The sequence below is a fragment of the Patagioenas fasciata genome, chromosome 2, assembly GCF_037038585.1.
Source record: "Patagioenas fasciata isolate bPatFas1 chromosome 2, bPatFas1.hap1, whole genome shotgun sequence".
Classification (NCBI taxonomy): Eukaryota; Metazoa; Chordata; class Aves; order Columbiformes; family Columbidae; genus Patagioenas; species Patagioenas fasciata.
This window is the reverse complement of record NC_092521.1, coordinates 127,444,954-127,466,959: the sequence shown is the minus strand read 5'-3', so window position 1 is coordinate 127,466,959 and position 22,006 is coordinate 127,444,954. Positions and strand designations below refer to the sequence as shown.

Genomic DNA, 22,006 nt, shown 5'->3' with positions numbered 1-22,006 from the left:
TTAAGCCTAATTTTTCAACTTCATATAATGCTGTAAATGTAGTAGAAATCCACAGGCTAGAGCTCAATGTGTGTTTCCTCCAGATTCTAAGCCTTCCTGACATTCCCACTGGCCTAGGGGCTATAGGACCTGCTCTGACCTCCCTGATAACTGATGTCCTCTTTATGGGAGTCAAACACCTCTCACTTGCTGTGATGGGGTATGACACACTGGGCACCCTCATATCCTGGCTCTGCATCAGTGGAAAAGAAGGGAACCTGCACTTCGAACACCTAAGATGGTAACGTGACATTCTGAGATCCAGTCTTGGGGTAGATCACAGAATATGTTAACAGTCTCAATTTCCAATAACAACAATAGTTATTACACTTCAGGAAAAAAAAAAAAAAAAAAAAAAAGAAAATTGAACAGGACTAGTGTCTTATAAATTCAAAAGGATATAAACCAAAGAGTGAAACTCAGTAATTATTTTTACAACCTTCTTCCTATACTCCATGAAGTTCTTAAGTAGAACATTTGAAAAAAGTAGCACTTCCTTTCACCTCACAGTACACAAAGCTCAATGTTATTTTTCCTTTGCAAGTTGACTACCCTAACGGAAACTGAGATTACATCTTCGGAGTCAAGTATATTATTCCAAATTGGCACATCTGAACCATTTTGAAAAACCTAGGAGAGGATCATTTTAGTTATATTAATATGATAATATGTACGCAGAAAATTTGGAATTTCCCAAGAAACATTATGAGCACTAATGTCAATTACCTTCTGAAAATTCTCATATGTATTTGCAAGAACACCACCAAGATTATTTTTGCCTTTCATTAGAATATATAAGCTGAAAATTACAAATATAAACAAACACTTTGATCATTTTAAAACATAAAAACCACCAAAAAACATAAATGCACAAATTTATGCCAAACACCAGAGAACAGCCCAGTACATCAATGTGCACAGAAAATGAAGTGTCCTCCATGATGATTGATGAAATGATCTGCTATCTACATCATGAGATCCTTAGTTTCACATTTTGATCATCTGTGGTAAATGCACCCACAGTATGATACTGGCAAGACCCATGATTTTGGGGGTGGTGGCAGGTGCACCAGTCTGGATGGCATATTGCAGAGCTAAAACCGATTCAATGTATTAGCTGTAGATTGGTTACTGCAGTGTCAATCATGCAGATCCAGGCATGTAATACCAAAGTTAAGTTTTTCCACCACCTAGCTTAATCATACACAGAGTATTTGTATGCAAAGAGCAGAGCTTCAGATTAGACAGACTTTTAAGCTTAATGGATTCCTCCCCACTGGCATGCTGTGTTGCGCTGAAGGGAACAATCTCCATGCCCATCTTTATAGTGGCAACACAAGCTTGGAAGACTCATTGCTTTTACTCCTGGTCAACTACCCGTTTCAACTTCTGCACTTGTTTAAGTCAGCATCGTTATATTTAAAGCATTCAGACAATTTTATGGTGGATCTCATTCGTTCAAATCTTGCAGCAAATGACTGGCATCCTGTTAAACAGAAGTCTACATTTCTTGAGCTTAATAGAGTATGCATAGAAATTTACAATTATTTGAGATCTTAAATATTATCTTATTGTATAAGTAAAGCCACACTTTCCAGGCATTTATTTACCGTGTAGGAACCGGAACCTCTGTGAGACCTGAGAGAAGCACAGCAGGGGAGAGCCTCACAAAAGCAATAATAGGTCTTTCTAAAAAATCTACTTCTCCCACTAACACATTTGATGCTTCTGCTCCTGAAGGAATTTTCCTCATGAAGTTCATATCAACCTATTCATACAAAGATGAAACAAGTGTTTATTCCCTTACATTTGTTAGAATAAGTTCTATAACATAATTGTAAATTTATCAGTATTTACTACACATTAATGATATGAAGAAAAATAAAAAAGCAAATTAAACATCCCACAGTACAGAAAACACAAACATATGTAGAAATTGTCAGTCAGCCAGCAAACTAATAATAAACTATTTTCTGAAAGTAAGAATTACTACCACCTACTATATCCTAAAAGACTAATAACCACCTTTCTAGTATTACTTATCATGACAAACATTCCATGATAGGACATAACAAAATCTATGCACAATTAACTAAGGAGAGTTCATGTAATTACACATGGTTTTTAAAACGCAGTTAGTTATTTCACAGCTGTGTATTTCAAATATGACATAATTTTGAAAACTAATTTGTACCTTTATGTTTTCATCCGTAAAGAATATGATTACTGAAAATCTTAACTTCAATTTCTGTGCATAATTAGAGTACTAGAAAATGGTACAGCACATGAACTCTGTGTTCACATACATACACGCACAAACAAGCACCAGCTACATTGCTATCTAGAAGACTTACAGATGGCCTCTTGAGTCCCACACCAAGTGTGCCACAACTACAGTGCCAGGAGGCTGACTCCTGCCCAACAGGAGATAAGGTAGGTGTACAGAAGGACAGGCCAAACAAAAACAAAGACTGTGACGGAGGACCAGGAATAAATGGCACCTGCCATGATTAGCTGAGAACTACAGCATAAGTTAGCTTTTCTTAAACGTAATTATTTAACTTGGCAAACCAATTGTCTTACAGTGTTTCACAGTGCAGATGACACTGCAGACTGAGTTTTATAGTACAAGCCATAATGGAACTTGCCCAGCAAATTTAAATTATCAAAGAAATACATGGGGTTTACAGTATTACACAAGATTTTTGTCAGAAAGTGGTATTATATGCTCCTAATGATTAAGATGTACAATAACTTTTGTACAATAAATTCTCAACACAAATAAAGCAAATTCCCTTTAAAAGGTCTCTTTGAAAAGAAAAAAAAAAAAAAAAGACAGTCGTAGAAAAAAACACATTTAAACACCATCTACAAAATTGTTTTCCTAAGAGTTTTTATAGCAGATCTGAAAATATCTCCCTCTGCATGAGAAAGTACAATGGCTGCACTCCAAGTTACCAAAATACTGTAAAGATCAAACTAAACAGAAAGTTCAGTCCCGCTGGGAAGAGTTTCAAGACATTAACACATTTAGCCTACACCATTTTCTGACACTCATACACATAAGTTATGTGTTAGTACATGTCTTGTGTACACTTGTACAAATGCATACCTGTATGTGTCTTAGTTGTAACTAAGAGGGCAATTACTACAATCACATTTTTTGTTACATAGCTTTGTGCTAAACATTAAGGTATTTAATGCTATTTACCTTACTAAAATCAACCGTGCTGTTTTCTCTGCTTCCTCCTGTCCCAGTACCTTTAACGTCTCCACTTTTCCCAGTGTCTAAATTTCCAGGTGCTGACTGTGGAGATGCTAGTAGCCCTAAATTAAAACAAAGGAGGTAAGTTCAAAATGGTGTATGAAGGGAACTGAATACGTGACTCTACCAAAACTCAATGTGGCAGCTCGCTTAAAGCAAATGTGCAAGTTATTCAGTAAGAGTGCCCTACATTAGTATCACAAATGCAACATTAAAAAGTCATCGTGTTGCCAAAATAATGACATCATTAAAAATAAAATTGAATATTGCCCAAATGATGGCCATTTGCAGAACAGTCACCAGAAAGAAAACAAGAGCTACTTTAATTGCAAAAAAAACCCCAACTGTTGACATTTTAATTGTAACTGCTTTAGTAGTTAGTAGATAGAATCTTCACTATATTTAGAAGTCCTCAAACACCTCTGCTATCTAGTCTGCTATGTAGCAATTATTTCCATTGTAAAAAGCCTCGGCAAGCCTCAGGCTACAACTACAAGGAATGACACCCTGGCAGTTAACTAAACCTGTACGAGCAAATAGTGCACTACATGAAGAACAGAGAGCTTGCCAGCCATGATTTCAATCAACAGACCAAAGCTGCAACTATTGATCTGACCAGATGTTACTACATGAAATGATCTCTCTAACATGTTAGATGAAGAGGCACATTATTCAAGTAACATAACAGCTTCCCCCAACACCTGCATCGAAACAAAAACGCTTGCTGTAGCTTGCAACGCTACTAGCAACACTGAATAGCATGTCCAGTGGAGGATGCAAACGACAACTAACCCACGTGTTCATACACTCTGAATTCCACATTGCACCACGGTTATCACTACCAAGCTATCATTTAAAAGCTGGTCTATGCATGCATAATCAAGCCCAAATCCCATCGTTTGGATTACACAGCTTTTACTTGTTCATGCACTAGAACATGCACTACAAGAGCGTATTACCTTGCTTGTTTACACTAGACCTTCTAGATGTGGTGATAAAACATGCTCAAATATGCTTCCAAAACCACATCCAGACAAAGACTGAAGTCTAAACTTTGTATTACATGCAGAAAGTTTGTATTTAGGTTAAGCGGCACTCTAGTTGAGATAAAACTGAAGTCCTCACCTTTCAGCTATTGTTCTACCAAACTACAGCTACATAACTACTTGCATCCCTCCGTATTTATAGCTTAGCAATTTGACATTTTTTAGCATTTCAAATTACAACTGAATTCACTTTATTTCATCCCCAAATTTATTTCCAAAAAGCTCTTTCAAAGAGCCATCAGATCACTGGAAAACATGCAAGTCCAAGCCTTTACCATTGATTTTCGTTCTTACAGTTCATAGGGATGTAAGTGGTGTGGATAGTTTTTCCTGAAGCAAAAAACCAAATGAAGTTAATAAGCTGTAATTTCTTTTGTGAATCTTAAGTATTTAACTGCATAAGAGTTGATGTGTTTGTAGAAGTAAAAATAGAGTAAAATTATTAAACAATTGTTGCATAAGAGCGTAATATAAGTTTATACACAAACTCTTTTCACTTTTTTCCCCTTACATAACAATGTAGGTAGCTGAAGATGTATACGACTGGTGAAAGATGAGCAATAATGCATCATTTTGCAAATGCCCTGTGAGCAAAAGCAAGCAGAGACTAGGAAAGAAAAAAGTGGAGAGGCAATCAAGGAGGAGGACAGAGAATAAGGACTCTACATATTAGCATGAACTAATTTATTATTTCAGTACTAAAATGATACCAATTCTTCTAAAAGGTTTGCCTTCAAAATGTCTCCAACCAGTCACAGTTATGGTTCAGAAGTCTTGGCACTGACACAGGAACATTTGTCTGATCCTAGACCACGTGTAAATAGTTTTCCTTTGTGTCGGTTCTGCTGCTGGACAGACTGCTGCGCTCACATGAGAACACAGCTCACAGGTTTGCAGACCTGAGCGAGCATTTTTGTCTGATACTGCATCTCCCTATGCATATCAATCAATCAGATATTTTCAGGGGAAATCAGCATAAGAAATTACAATCTCTGATAGCAAAACACTTTTAGTCAAATCTCATACTAATAAAATAACTAATTTCCTTCTCTTCTCCGGTTTAGTAGATACAAACTCAGAGGCTACTGCTAAAACGAAGACTACCTAGTAGTTTTTCCAAGACTGTGAGAGGGAGAAATTCATCTAGTCTTACCAAGCTGCCAAGGGGATCATTAAAAATACGCTGTACCCTTCTTGATGTTGTTATGCCGATATATCACCTGCCTCCATCAAAAAACAGTGGATTAAGTCTTGAGTAAGACTGGATTAAAAAAAAACTCATAAAAATCACTCAAGTTTAAGTACTTGTAACTACACCTTCACTAAAGATCATGTGTATTTTTCTAGCCACCTACAGTTAGTTTAATATTGTGATCACAAAAGTCTACGAGAAAGCAAGAAGAATGCAGACATTTGCTTCACATCTCTGCTTCAGTAAAAAAAAATTATATATATATATATATATATATATACACACACACACACATTGAGGGAAATGAGTTCAACACCTAAGCGTAACTTCTCCAATATAATTACGTTTATATAGGCAAAATTTATGTAATATGAAACTTTTAAATACAAAGTCACAGTATCACAGTATGTTTGGGATTGGAAGGGGCCTCAAAAGATCATGTAGTCCAATCCCCCTGCTGGAGCAGGAACGCCTAGGTGAGGTCGCACAGGAATGTGTCCAGGCGGGCTTTGAATGTCTCCAGGGAAGGAGACTCCACAACCTCCCTGGGTAGCCTGTTCCAGCGCTCTGTTAAAAAATAACTTCCAATGTGGCCTTAATGTGAAAAAAATATTAAAATTACTCCTAAAAGGCAAATATATAAGACTTTCTCAATTACTATTTTCAGTAAGCAATTATCATAAGAGCAAAGCTATTCTAAATATTTTACTCAGTTTTAAAGCACATTTATCACTGAACCAAAGACCCCTTAAAACCAGTTGCTTTGCTGTTGTTCATAGACATTAATAAAGCTTAATGATGCTGGTGAATTAATAGTGTTCACCTTTAGCTGTGACACAGCTCTCTTCCTAGTTCTACCTATGGAATTCATCATTCAAGTTTCAAAGATGGCAAAACAAAAGCTGTTCTTGAACTGATAACAAAAGGTGAAAAAAAAAAACCCAACTGTTAAAAAGAACCCTTTGCTTGGTTGACTTACTATGAACTGATGACTGCCTGATAAACATCAAGTGGTAGACTGAAAGTGTGCCCCTCTTTCCTCCCTTTACAGGAATTCACACTAAGTTCAGCAACCTTCCAGCTATTTATAAGGACTAAAAAATAGTCTGAATAGCACAAAGGCAAGGATAGATGAATGTGAAACAGAAGAAAGCCATCTATCAGAAAATTAACACAGTTCCTAATGCTATCAGGAGGCAAAACCAACTCAGTTATACAGACGTGGAAAAAGTATTCAAGTTGCAGTATTCTGAATTACTAGAGAGGTAATACAAACCATAAGCTACAGCAAAATGGACCAAAGATTTTTTTTTTTTAATTAATACAAGGAAGATTACTGCTTCTTCAGGGTTCCCTTCTGAGTCTGTCTCCCAAGAGAGAGATTAGTCCAATTGCAGCCCTGAAGTCATAGTCTGAGAATGTCTTCAAAGGCACCTCTAAGGAAAATGTGTCTTTCTGTGGTCAGATGATTACTTTAATTAAAAAGGGGCAAAAAACCCAGAAAAGAAAAATGTCTTCCATCATTATTGGTGTTCATCTTTCTCTGGAAAGACATTTATTTATGGATTAACTAGGAAATCATCCCTTTCAGATTTTTCCTTTATAAAAAACATCCCCTCGAGGCACAAAAACAATTTTAACATGACTTGGAGATTCTGGTGAAAAGCTTTATAAGTGATAGCAATAGCATCAAGTATTTGATCTTTGTTTGCCTTCTCTTGAGTTTAAAGACCTTGGATCTGGCATGCTGTCATTCCTGTCATATGAGCACAAAAATGAGAACTGGAAAACCAATTACAGCTGTTCTTTTACTTCTGGTATTTAGCTACCTTTGAAAGATCACTCATGAGAGAGAATGATTTTCATGTGAATTCTCTTAGTTTTCCATAAGTCAGAGAGTTTTTGGTTTGCTTTTCTGAATTTAAGCAAGGATGGGGCCCCTAGTCCAACTCACAATGACAGCCTACAACATAATTTGCTCTTTGCTTTGCAGCAATTGGGCTGCAAAATGTGAAAAAGCAGATAACCGCAGCCTTTTCTCTGTCAGCATATTTTCACTATCACATGTATCTGTGTGCTTACTTAAACAAGAAGAAAAACAAAAGCCTCACTGATGAAAGACTTGAGTGAAATCAGTTCTCTCCCTTCTCCCCTCCATACACATAGGCATAGAGCAGACAAACCTACAATCTAGATTTTGGCAAGATAAATTTCTGAGTGGGGGGCAGGGGGATGCAGAAGGAACCTGAAGGCTAAAAAGAAAGGTGATCCCCTTAGAATCACAATCTACCTTGAAGAATCCCACAGTATCTAAATAGGTGATAATTTTGCAGAAGTAAATCAAGTGTAACTGCATGTATACAGAATGCATGAATTATGAAACATTTACTAGAAACGGTTAAAGAAACCCTCAGAACTTTCCATCTTTTCAACTTCTCTATACACCTACATACCTTTTTACAATAGCTTTGCCAGACAACAAATTAATAAATTGCTGAGCTCTGACTTGCAATTATAAGCTCTTAACTACCTTATCCTATTCCACATATCAAACACAACAAAACAATAATCAAGTGTCCAATGCTGAAGCAGTGCACTAATGAAGAGCTATCTGGAAACAGCTGTAGGTGAACTGAACATGCTAGTTCCATCATGAACTACTACTGGTTTTAATAACTCGAGTTTTTTAAAAGCACAAAAGCAAAAATAATACTGCTTAAAGACTTCATGATACAACTAAACTAGAAACACCACTGATTATTGCATCCATCCTCGTTCTTTTCATATTCATCTCCAATACTTCACTATGTCTTTGGCTGCAGCTATCTCAGGGTATCAAACACTGGTTTTAAAGTATTAACTCAACCGCTGACACAAACAACAAAACCTAACATGGACTGTAGGTGAGTGAAAGGAAAAGGCCACCATTTTTGACATTTTGCTTATATATTATAAAACCATATTCCTTTTTAATTACACAAACAAAGGTTAAATAATTTTTTTGCTGGCTTTAGTTAAAAGCTAAAAAGTTAAAAATGCTGAACGAGAAAAACAGCCACAACTGAGAAGAAGTAAAACATGCAGGCAGAGGTAACAGTTATATTCCTTTGTGCCCAAGTTATGTGCGAAAAACATTGCAACGCAAGTGACCCAGATGCGGAGAGCATCACACATGGACAGCTTAAGCTTCGATAGTTGCCTGGTGTTTTGTCAACATTTTCCTCTGTCTTCTTTTCCTGGCTTTCCTGCACTTCTAAGTCCTCCTCAGGTGGGTGGATTACTACAGAAGGAATATCATCACTGGCAGGTGACACCAGCAATTCCTTGCCCTGAAGTGGACTTGACTGGGCACTTGTGGTTGGCGAGTGGCTGCAGGTAGGACTGGAGGGTGGTGTGTTTTGAGGGGTAGTTACGGGGGTTGTACACCTCGAGGCTGCCGGGGTTCCAGCTCTTGAAGAAGGAAGAAGGTAATTGAGAAGAACTGACAAACGGTTTTCTCCTCTCAGGGAAATATTTGAGGCAGAGAGACCTCTTCGCAAAGAGTGGCGGGAGGCTGAAAGGCCTTCCCCTGAGATAAAAAAAATGAAACACCATGAGGTTTACAACATGGATATGCTAAAAAAACAAAGAAGAGACCAGATACAAATATGCATTAACAATTTACATAGTAAATTGCAAGCTTTACAGGCCAGAAGTGTCATACTCATGCAAGTAAGACAAGAGGTAAAAGCAAATCTGATTTCAGAAGTCAGAAATTACTGATCAGTACTAATTAGAACATCAAAGATATGTTAGAGAAGTTATCTTAAAGTCAGTAAGATTTGTTAATATAACAAAAAAAAAAATCCTCCTGAAACTGACTCTTACATTTTCCTAGAAGAATTTCTTATTCCAAATTGCACAGCAGCTACCTTTAATGCCATCCAAAAAATATATTAAAAAAATCATTAGCAGACAAAACATTACAAGACTTCTGTTAACTGTACCTTTATATACAAAAAAGTATTAATTTTTAAAAATTAAAATATTTTCAAAACGAACATGATCAAACATATCTAATCATGTCAAACGCAACTGCTATCCACTAAAACTCATTTTAACAAGGAGCTTCCTTGACCAGCTGAAGTCTCAATATATGGTTTTGAAGAGGGCACGAGAATGAGATACACAGTCCCTTCTCCAGACCTTCTTGCTGTGACTTACCAAATGTCCCCATGTGCCTAAAACCAAACACATTTCTCAAAAATCCATTGATGCTCTTTTATCCAGTCTCAATGTCCCACTGTTTTCATATATTAAGACAAGATAGTCTTGTCATGTTTCCCTCAGATTTAAGCTTGTAATGGATTCCAGTTCTTCCTTAAGCAGGAAGGGAGAGAGACTGACTGTCCTCATCCCGGCACTTCCATGAGAAGGTTTAGCGATACCATCCCTTCTGTTTACCACACACGCTTTTCCTGGGATGGCAGTCTCCTTGAGAAGAATACCGATTACTTCTCCTACAATCCCTGAAATCAAAAACATGCTGTTTTCATGTGCGATACCCTCATGCAAGAAAACAGCAAACTAGACGCGTTTCATCTCACATTTACACTGGGCACTACAGAGGTCAGTATGTTGAGCAACTCTAGAATAATTCACAACAAGGAGGTGCTGAAAGCACGCCTAAGAAAAGGTCACATAGATTTTTCCCTCCACTCTAACAATAGAAGAGTAGATCCTACAAACTTGATTTACATTAAGAACAAAAGCTTCAAATATGAACTATTAAAACGGTAGTGCAGTAAAGAGGTCCAATAAAGCAAATTGGTTGATTTTGTCTATATTAATCACTACAGTAATGACTAGACTTCTCTCAGTATATTTATGATGAATCATGAACATGAGATGTCTTAACAGACACAGGTGTAAAAAGGAGCCTAAAAAGCATTATGCACATATGCACGTTTGTTTTACCAGTTTACTAGAGGTTAACCATAGAATTATAAAGAAAAAAGTAAAGCAGTATATGCTGGGAAAGAGTTCATCATGTTATGATGGTTTCTTATTCACGCATATATCCCATATTCTGTTATAGGAATAGTATAAAGAATGAACTGCACTGGAAAGTGGAAGTCATACATTGAAACTAACTGACAAGCAAGAGACCTCAAATACAAAAATTCTCAGAATCACGCTGGGGGTACAGGTGTTCAAGAATGGGTAAAACCAAGTTTATATGCGAAATTTTCACATTTTCTAAACAAAATAGGGAAGTCAGAAGTTACAGAGAAAATTATGCTCTTATATACATTAGTCGTTTCTTCATTCTAGAAAAAATAACTCAAACTACCAGTGAAATATTTAAGCATGCATCACGCACTCACTAACTAACAAAAAGTATCAGTAAGCTTTGACATTTGCTAGAGCATATTCCCAGTATTTATCAAACTGAGAGCTCCCAACAGCACTTAACTAAGGGGAATATGTTCTAAGCAGTGAGGCATCTTTTAAGACAGGAAAAGAACTTCAAGAAGCGATTCATGAAATCAGTACTAAGTTTTCACTACACTAAAACATTTCAGTTGAAATTATACATATCTTAGTTAATGTAAGGCAAAGGAAAACAAAGAACATAGACAGAAGTAGAGGTCATAAGAAATACAAGAATAAAAGTATGCTGTTCTGCAGTATATATTGCTATTTAGATTTTGGAACTGGATGTCTAGACTAAATGTACTGATATTCCAGAATATTTTCAGGAATTGGTTCAGCAAAACACGTGGTACAGCCTGTAAAAATATTGCTAATACCTTTCTTGGCTTTGGGCATACTTTTGCCCTGTTAGATCCTTCTCTACAAAACAAGGCAAAAACAAACAGTGTCCTAGCTAAAAGTAATTTCTTCACCATTAGCAGAGTGAACTTTTTTTAGCCATGTTAAAACACAGTAATTGTCAGCATCACTGAACTCATGACATGACCACAAAGTAAATCTCCAGTATGAAGACTGAATGAGCAAGTAGGATCGATCTGATGAGCACAAAGTTATGCCACGATGCTGAAATTCCTCAAACATTACACATTTTTTTTATTCAAGCATATCCTAAAAACCATTAGGACCCATGTAGGTCTAATTCTATACCCCAAACCAATAATGCATGCTACATATACAGGCAGGAATAGAATGTTTGAGTAAATTCAAAAATATTCAGAAACATCATCCACAGCTACACATGGCACACATTGTTATCATTAGTTCTTTGCTTATCAAGAAGGAAACACTTATCTGATATTATCAGCTGAATTTTCCTTTGTCTCCCAATGAGAACATTATTTAACAGGTTAGAACAAACTGGATGCTACAACTTATCTCACCGTTTCGTTCAAGCAAGTGAGGGTCAGAATGTTTCTTGCCTATATCTGCAAAAGACCGAACCAGGGGAATCCGATTGCTGAACTTTTTCTCATTCTGATGATGGTGCCTTTTTAGGAGAGCTTCTCTCACGTTCTCTCTTATGGATTCATCCAGCTGGCCAGAGGCAATCATGTTGTCCAAAACCATATCTACATAACAACAAAAAATACATTTTTTCTATATAGCTATCAAATCCCTCCTTCACCGCACTCAAAAACTATAATTGCACTAAATAGCAAAAAATTAAATCTATCGGGAAAAAAAAAAACAAACAAACAAACAACAAGGTCTTTTCTTCAGCAAAGTCATCTTCAAGAATCCACAGGTAATTTTAAAAGATGTCACTAAGCAAGCTAATGTGAGAATGAGGAAAGCATAACAGGCAGATCCAAAAGGCAGTATTTAGTAGTAGCATCATTTTAAGAAATAAGTTACTTAATGTTTTATAATTTATTGTCATTTACTTCAACTTTTAACGGTGACTTCCTTTAAAAAAAAAAGGCAACAACCCTCCACTAGAAGTGAGTGCACAAAGATACAAACACAATGGAGAACAAACTTCTTACAACAGTCTTAACCTGGTGTTTCCCATTTTGTAAGTATACAACTATATAGAAGTGAAAGTTATTATAGAATGGATTAATTCCCTAACTCCTCTGTCACCTTCAGATCCTCTAAATTCCTGAGGTCCTCTACTGAACTTCATGCGATTCAGATGTTTTAGAAAAGGAAGTACAAAACAAAAGCTAGTTATATCCTCTCAAACTAATCAGCTCTCAAAGAGCATCAAGATTCAAAAGGGTGTCTTATCAAAATTGCTCACACCAGGAAAGAACATCTGCATGTCTGAGAAAACAACTGTTGCGATTTCTCAGCTGATTTATTTGTTTAATTAATTAAAATTTTAAAAAACCTGCACAAATCAACATGAACCTATGTGGCAAGTTCTAAAATGTGTTTGGCCAGTCTTAACTGATGTATTGAGAACCTAACTGCATTGGTAAACTGCAATTACAGAGAATTTTTCACAATGAAAAAGGGGATGGCTCAGAATACTTTACAAACAAAATTACATGCAGCAAAGTCTCTGTCAGTACAGTGCAACTTCCTTCTGGGATTACTGGCAACACACAACTTTCTGTTACAGCTTCTTAAAAGGAAACCAGCCAGCCTCTCCCTCGTGTTTTCAGCAAAAACCAAGGATACCTGCTACATATTCCTGGCTCAGGGCAACAAGACAATGCATTTGTATGCCAAGGACTGTTATCCTACATGCTTCATAATGGCACCTAAAATTAACCTGAAACAAATTCATGCAACCTCTTAAAACATCCTAGTTTCAACTAAAACATGTGCTATTAAAAGAACGCTGTTTACACAAAATTAAGCAATAACTATTTTCCTAAGATTATTGCTAAATTCAATTAAGAATAAATTAAAAGCCAAAACATTACTTTTACAAACCATGTACTGAACAATCCTGCTCAGTAAGATGGGAAAATAGGAAGGGAACACCAATATCCTGAGTGAATTTCAAAGATTTGAAAACAAAACAAGAAAACATTTCAGGCATTGTTCAAGTTTTTAATGCCAAAATGCCTTGTCCTTCACCCACATGTCAGTCAGCCCTAAGCCTAGCATGATTCCTTAGAAGGCATTACACTGTGTGGTACCTGTAGCAAAAGATACCAGGAAAATAATGTAAAACTAGTGCTAGCCTCTTATAAAGGTTAAAAAAATACCAGATGTGCAACAGTCAACTGCACTAATGGCATCAAGTTAACATCAGCCAAGTTATGATTAATAATTATGGTACTAAAGTGCACAAATAAGTCATAAAATGTTTTGGCAGATATTTACATTTCATCTGTAGAAACAAAGAACATATTCAGGTATTAGAATATAAAGGCAAATTCTGGGCCTCATCTTAAAATATGTAATAAAGGAGGTCCTACTCGCCCAGTGTAGCTCCTTGTAAGCAAAGCTTGCATGATCAGTTCTTCACAACCAGATGAAGAAAACCGTAGTAAATATGCACATGCCTCTTTCTCAGATATAATATTTTCAAGAACATAAAAAACCACCATAAAAAAATCTCAAGTTATAGATTAAAATTTAGGAATTTTTTTTTTTTTTAAAAAAAAAAGTTTTGTTGCAACCTGCTATCTCATCTAGCGTGTTTGCTCTCATGTCCAACATGACCGTCCCATTGAGAATACAGCTTCGCAGTTCAAAGAGACTGTGCAGAGACAGAGTTGCTACATAAGGCTTGCTCCACCGATCACCACCATCTTCAACATCCTCTTCAAATTTTAGCCACCTGAAATGCATACATACATATATTTACATTTCTTCTGAAAGACACACTTTGGTAACCAATCTCATTCTTCCCTGTGGCTTCTGTATGACATGGAACAGAAAATCCTACTAGCTCATACCGGCTTTCATTTTCTCAAGACAACCCAAAGGACTGACAGTTACAACATGTTTATCAGGCCTTTTAACCACACTCAACTGTTTATAGTTGTCACCCTTTTGGTTTCTTTTGGTTTGAACAATACCTGTCTATTCACAAGTTCTTGTGAGCAGTGTGGGATTGTGCCTTGTTACTTGATTTGCATATCTCAGTTTCATTGGTATTTTAGGATTAGAAAACTGTCTGAAACACACCATATACAAGTCTCTTAGGCTGCTAAGTCAGACATTTAAGAACTTGGAAATACCAGCATGTGTAATTACAAATCGATCTTGATTCTGACTCAGGGATGTTATGTGAATTCTGAAAAAGCTAACATGCAATAAGGCAATTAGAAGTACTGAATGCAGAATAATTTATTACAATGCATATGCAGAAGGAAGCAACTTAAACAATATGGGCCAATAATAACAATGGCATGCTGTAATGTTCACGCAGGCAATTTGCAAAAAAATCAAATACCACCTAAGAAGAACATACGTAAATGTCCAATTTTCTTTATGTTTGAGTGCAAAAAAAATATGACACTAATATATCAGCAATAATAGAACAAGATTTCTGATGCTCTAACACTGCACCCCACGGCTGAACACCTGTATTTATCATTAAACACAGTTGGACTTTTCACAGTGCTTGGCATGATCAGCTTTAGGAAGGTCAACACAGCACCAGTAAGACTGAAGGTGTCTTGAGAAACCACATAAAACTTTTGATTTGCTGACTGTGAACTGAGTGAACTACTCCTCTTGTTTGTGAAAATTCTAACCCAGACCTGGTTTGCAGTTCTTAGAAATAAAATCCCTAAAAGATACACCTTGAAACAATTTACTTTCAGCATACCTGGCCGTTTCTTTCCATTCATATTCTTCTCCATCCCTGAAGCAAAGTTCATCCATTTCAGTGAAGAGATCATGGGGAATGTGTTCATCATCATCTTCAGTACCCAATATAAATTGCACTCGTTGGGATGGCGTATCTTGAAGAAAAGGAGACAACGAACAATTAACAGAACTTGTATGTCTATTATGTACAAAACACCACATAACAGTTAAACCTCCTGCTCTCGGTTAGAAATATGCAGCATAATATCCTCTTCAAGAGGGAAGAGAAACAAAAGAAACATGGACATTTATTTAAAAGGAGGCCCTTTCAAAATTGTTCATTGTTTCTGAAAACAAAACAGCTGGAAATTTATGCTTACATAATGCAATTAAGTATTTTTAGCTCTTCTACAGAGTGACAACATGAAAATGAACATGAACAGCAAAACTGGTAAAGAAATAAAAACATATACCAAGGGACTAGAAATTTTGTTTTCGCTTTGAGAACAAAATAAATGATACCACCATGACACAGACACTAATTAAAGGAGGGGAGAAAAAAAAAAAAATATATATATATATAAAAAACAAACAAACAAAACACCACACCCACATGATGTTGAAGGAAAAAATTAGCCTGACTTACAGATTGGTTGCCCTAGTAATAGTTCAAGATGCTAAACAGTCAGCTTTTTTTTTCCTGCTCTACATAGTGGGTACTCAATCACTCCTATTGTTAGAGCAGCAGATTGTTTTCTTTCTCCAAATGGCCCACTGCTACTTATGAGCAAGTTAAATTTTTTCCATCCTACATGTTTGGAACAACGTACATAAATTAGCATAGGAAACCAGAAATAACACACCTAAAATGTTGAGGAAATATTTTAACTTCTCAAAGTATAAGGCCTAGTGAAACAAGCTCTGTAATAACTTGTAACAAAATTTAACTATCTTTAGTGATCAAATATAAGTAGCGGACTCCCTGGTATAAGCAAAACTTAAAAACCCAAACAAACAAACAAACAAAAAAACAATAAAAAAAACAAAAACAGGTGGTTTTAGAGATATTTTTAATACTAACACACAAATCTTGTTTCAACTCAAGAGAAAGCTTTTAAATTACAAAGGTTTGATAACGTTCAATAATGTAGTAACAGCAATGTTATCTCAACGAAGTTCAGAGATAAAAAACCCAGGTAAATCTAAATTTTTAAAATTTTACTTCTTTCACTGAAACATCACCTTCACAGCTAACAGATCTGAACAGACAACTGTATGCTTCCACTGCAAAAGGAAGATTGCTTTTTAGATTTAGACAGAAAATCCCACTTACTAATGAACTTCATTCAGAATTGAATTTTGCTTTTGCTTTGTTGTTCTGGCATACATCATCATCCAATAAAATAATTCTGAAATTAGCTTTTGAATACAAAAATCATTGATTATCAATGAAGATGTACAGCAGATTGTTTCTGTCCCAAAACCAACATATCCCAAGAATCCTACAATATCCTGCATATCCAGGACAGAGAAGTGACCAGAAGAGGAAAAATTATTTCTATCTATTTAATATTCCTTACTGCTTTGGAACCTGTAGGGCAAGGCTCTACAAACATATGATCAAATTATAATAATTCGTATTTGGGAGGGGAAGTTCTGAAGATGGATGAAACTAAGAACTGTAGGAGAATGGTAAAAGTAGACCCGTCGAGGCATTCTCATTTGAAAACTCCCTTGTTTCAGTGAACTGGTTTCATGTAGAACATGGTTCTATTCATAGAAAGGTGATAGTGAACAGCATGGTGTCCGCGCTTGAAGTGGAACACCGAACCGTAACTTTCCCATTCATTACAATCTAGCAATAAAAGCCTATTAAAGGTCTTAAAGAAAAACTGCCATGAGTACTACCAAATAATTTCATTTTAGAGAATTACATGACCAAGTTGTCATCTCTTGAGAACAAGGAACAGGCTGGTTGGGGCAGTGCCTGATCCAAAACCAAAGCTCAGGAGGCAGTACAATTGCCTTACTGTTATTAGCAGACAGAAGAAGGTTGAAGCAAATATTTTAACAGATTGAATTACCACGGTAAATACTGCTTCACAGCTATATCCATAGTTCCAAAAAACCTGAGTGACAAGACTACACAACCTGAAAAGTGGTGTCCAATTTAAATAACACAGACTTCTATGCTACAGGCAAGTATTATGAAGCCCTAGTCTAATCAATTCAGTGTAGGCTGCTGAACATTCATGCAGACACCTGGATGAAGTCCAACAACTTACGATTTAGATAAAACACAACCACACAATCCTTGCCTGATTGTACATAGAAAAACATTAATTACAGTGAGAATACAAGAAACAGCACAAAGCAAACAACTCTTAAACGCAAAATAACTACTACAAGCTTATTTTCAAGAGACACAAAGAACCCACACAACGGATTTCTTACCATAAGACGGAGATTCTCGGCCATCCTCTCTGTCAGTTTCTTTATCTTTTTTCCTTCTGTGATGCCTGTGCCCACGATGCCTGTGCCGCCTACGGCCCTGCTTTCCAAACGGGACGTGAACTCCAATATACACAGCTCTGTGGCCTATTCAGAAAGTTTAAAAGGATACAATTAAACAAAAACCAACCTCCTGCACAAATGTAGCATCTTAGTCAAAAAAGACAAGAAGTTCAAAAAAAAAAAAAAAAAAAAAAACAAACTAAAAGCATTGAGCAAAATCACCTTTAGTGAACTAATATTACCATGTCCTTTCTGTTCTTCCCCAGTGTCAAGGAACAAGTACACTCATTTCCCAGATAAACTGGGCCATATTCTTATATAGTTATTCAGTTTAAGAACTCAGTTGTAAAACAAGTAATATAGAAAGACAAGCTTGACCTATAATACTGAAAGAAGCTACTTGATAAACACCAGGGCAAGACAGAAATTACATGATACTGGTCATATCAGGATAATTATTACAATGGCAAGATATAATCTCCTAGTTCAGCTTACGAACTTCATTAATAAATTACCCATCATTTAGAGTCTGCAAGCAGTTCTCTCCACTTGAATGAACTGCAAGTTATTTCTTCAAGCAGCACATCACACACACAGGTGAAGCTGATGTTCAACTATACCATTAATTTAGTATCAGTTTAGGAGCATAAGAGGAATTTGTATTTGGAAAACTATGCCAAAACATCCCATACCGTACAGAGAAGGCTGTTGATTTTCGGGTTTTCTTTTATTCTAGAATTTTTTAGTAAATTTAAGTAGCACATCCTCAAATCAATACATACTGCTCTTCAAAACATGTACTTTCAACTTTTTCCTTTGACCTTTCACATCAAGGCAATACTAGCATCAACAACTTGGCAAAACAAATCAGAGTGTTATGAACATATTAGTATCATGTCTCCTGTAATACACTTAGCATATAAAATAACCTTTTCCAATTCCTTTTTAAACAAACAATCTCAGGAAGAGACACATTAACTATAAGCCTGGAGGTTAACACTAAATACTTTGTTTCATACTGTAGGATTGTTATTACAGAAGACTGACACAAAAACAGAAAAAAGGAAGTAGTTTTCCAGCTCTTATAGAGACGCAAATTCAGCATATTTATACAAGACAGGAAAGTCCTAGGGGTGTGACTGTACACATTCATGCATGTATAGATGTGTGTATAGCACACTCAGTTAAAGATATTGAAAAATTCTGGCAATTACAGAGCTTTAAAGAAATAAAAAGTGGTAGTATGTCACACTTGTTTTCCAAGCAAAGCATCTCTAAGCTCAAAAAGATACTTAAAATTTTCATAAAGCAGTATTTTTACAGTGCTACATGAGCAAAAAAAACTAAGCAAAAATCAGTAATAATGCATGAGTAAGTTCAATATTTAATTTAATTGGTCAGGATTTCTTTTCAAACTACAAAATCTGATTCTTGACAGTCTTCCAACACTAGTTTTAATTAGAGTTGTCTGATTGGCACTATGATCAACTCTGAAATTAAGCCCATTAAAAGCTATTTGCTTCCATGTAAGACTGGAAAACAGATTAATTTGTTGAAGCATTCATCAATCCTATTTATAGCGAGAGACTTTTGTTTTGTCAGCTTCTTCCAAGAGGAACACTCAGCGCCTGTCAGGCTCCACTCTCCACAACTACTGAGCACAATGCAATTCCCTGAGAAATCCATGCAAACTTAACACTTAAACGTAAATTAATGCACTTGATATATAATGTGACTAGGTGACACCATTAACAATGGTCATGTTATTGATACAATTGTGATACAACAATCTTATGTATAGGCAAAGCAGAAAAGTATTAGTTTCAAAAATAGCCGTGTTACTCACCACACTCGACTCAATGCTGCCTGGTACAACTGGGTAACCCCCACCCAGTGCAAATGCCATTATCATCCCTGTTAGGATTTCTGTTTTATTCTATGTATTCAATTAGCAAGTAACAAACTACAGTTATATACAGTCACAATTTTATTCACCAAAGCGTTTGATTTTTTTGCATGAACTACTTTTTCCTAAGAGAAATTTGAACATATTTCTAGTAATAGAACATTTTCTATTATCAACTTGTTTGAATATTCTTAATAAAACTGTTTTAAGTATGTGTTTTGATCTTTGCATAAAAAAACTTGCAGGTGATTACTTTATAGAAAATTTCAGGAATCTGAAATTGTTCAAGATTTTACTTCCTGAAATATTAGGATAACACCCACATTTTGGTCTTTTGCTGTTCCCATAAATTAAGACAAAGTCCTACATTGCTTTCTGTACCAAAGAACAAACAAAAATCCCATACATTTTTCAAGACCCTCCATCTTACACAATTCACCTTTCTATTGCAAAAATCATTTCCATAGTCTAAGACCATGTTGCTGCACAGGGGAGAGGCAGAACAAGGAAAATAAGAACTATACCACCTATTACAGAACTGCAGTCTGACTGAAAAACTTTTGCAATAGAAAAGTCTGTAGGAGAGCAGGTACGTTGTAGAAACTTTAAAAGCGCCTTCCCACTACCCCAACAGGTTAGGGTATCACAAAGATGTGGAAGCAGGCAAGCAATGGGTTATTCTACCCGTCAGCCCACACTGCCCAGGGTGTGAATGGCTATTTCCTCACATAGGCACTGTCTTGCAAGCAAATGTAACACAAATACCTTCCCCAAATCACTTCTGTATATGCAAAGTAATCAGACAGCTACACCTGCAACTTCATTTTGGGACTAATGTGAAATGCTGATGATCAAGATAGTTTTCAGGGATTAAGTAAAATGCATCACAGTCCAAGGTAATTCTATCAAAATAGCTTCAAGCAAAAACTTAATGTTGAAGAGCCTTTGATTCCACACCCCAGAGCAGGCATGTGGGGTGGCAATACTACAGACTAACCAAGAAAAATTTGGCTACTGCAAAGAGCAGCTTATGAATACACCAGACTGTTCCTTAAGAAAGGGATTGATTTATTTATTTATTAAAAATATCATGGACATTTATAAACAAAGACATCTCCCCTAGTACCCAGAAAATCGAAAACTACTGCCGTTGAGTATACTACTGCAATCACTTAAGACCAAGTTGCAGGTACATTCAACTTCAAAAGGTTAGGCAAAACTGCATAATAAATGTTGGACAAGATTAACCTTAATTCTAACACCACCACAAACAACAACAACAAAAATTTCACCACCAAAACAGAGAGGCAAGTAATATAATAGCAATGGGAAAAAAGTTAATTCTGAAAAGGCTGGAATTCATATTACTAGCATCAGTGTTATTTCTAAAAGGAACACAACCTTTTACTTGACCATTGTTTGTAAAATCTTGAAAGGTACAGTTATGTGACCTTCAAAGCTTTATTCACAAAAACATCTGTAGCACAGTACCACTCTCAAGCAAAGCTTGTTATAGAATTTCTTTAAACCAATAACCAATAGAATTAGCAGAGAGCCCGATACTAAATTTAGTAATACAAAGCTCAAGAGATAATTGTTCATTTTAATCTAACATGACTTTATCCAAGCTTAGCTGTTCAAAGCCACCAAGGGTATTTACTGCTTAAGGTCCTTATCAGTATGAAACAAATTTAAATGTTAGAAGCTTGCCACATGTCTCCATCACATCGCCACCTCCGAAAGGCAGTTTACATCAAGTCCTATAAAACTGACAGAATAGAAAATGCTCTAAGTTCCCTGATTTCTCCCTGAAATCCCTAAGAAATGGTAATAGAGACTTCTAAAGTTCGAGAGAGATCAAAAACATCTATCCAAAAATGCTTTCATGTGGCAACCCCATAAGTGCAATTCTACACAGAACTTCCTTTTTTCTAACTATCATTTTGTTAGCTAGATGTCTTTTAAGCTTCGTACAAAGAAGGACATTCTTCCCCATGTTAACAAGCGAAAGCAAAGAAAATCAAGTTAATACCTATGTGAATTCTCAGTTACTATTTTTCCAAGAATCTTCAGATAATAATCTGAAGACATATCATTTATTTTACATGCAAGCTTTAATTTAATCAAATAGCGTAATAATCCATCTTGTCCCAGCATGGGGCTTTCCAGTACGGAAAAACTGGAGGATCTCCATGAGAGATTCTAATCTGTTCCTTAAGACCATATAACAGGAAAGAAAGTAGTGGGAAGGAAGCTATGTGCTGTTCAGTGTCTTCTAACTCACATCTTCAAAAACATTCCTCTACTAGGAAGTACTTTTAATCTATCATCATCTTATGCCTTGACATTAA

The 22,006-nt window shown here is 36.0% G+C and overlaps 1 protein-coding gene across 8 annotated transcripts in view; it reads right to left on the bottom strand.

The window, feature by feature from the left end:
• SLC4A7 (solute carrier family 4 member 7) overlaps positions 1–22,006 on the bottom strand; it is a 95,231-nt gene that overhangs the window by 26,314 nt on the left and 46,911 nt on the right. For 4 of the 8 annotated variants that reach the window (XM_065830787.2, XM_071804934.1, XM_065830785.2 and 1 more), the window contains exons 3-9: positions 17,690–17,833; positions 15,255–15,390; positions 14,098–14,258; positions 11,899–12,087; positions 8,742–9,110; positions 3,251–3,366; positions 1,650–1,807 (exon numbers count right to left, since the gene is read on the bottom strand). In XM_065830787.2, coding sequence (XP_065686859.1) covers positions 1,650–1,807; positions 3,251–3,366; positions 8,742–9,110; positions 11,899–12,087; positions 14,098–14,258; positions 15,255–15,390; positions 17,690–17,833 — 1,273 coding nt within the window. Of the gene's footprint in view, positions 1–1,649; positions 1,808–2,393; positions 2,454–3,250; positions 3,367–8,741; positions 9,111–9,745; positions 9,903–11,898; positions 12,088–14,097; positions 14,259–15,254; positions 15,391–17,689; positions 17,834–22,006 lie in introns of those variants that run through there. The other 4 variants (XM_065830793.2, XM_065830791.2, XM_071804937.1 and 1 more) reach the window with 3 other exon arrangements.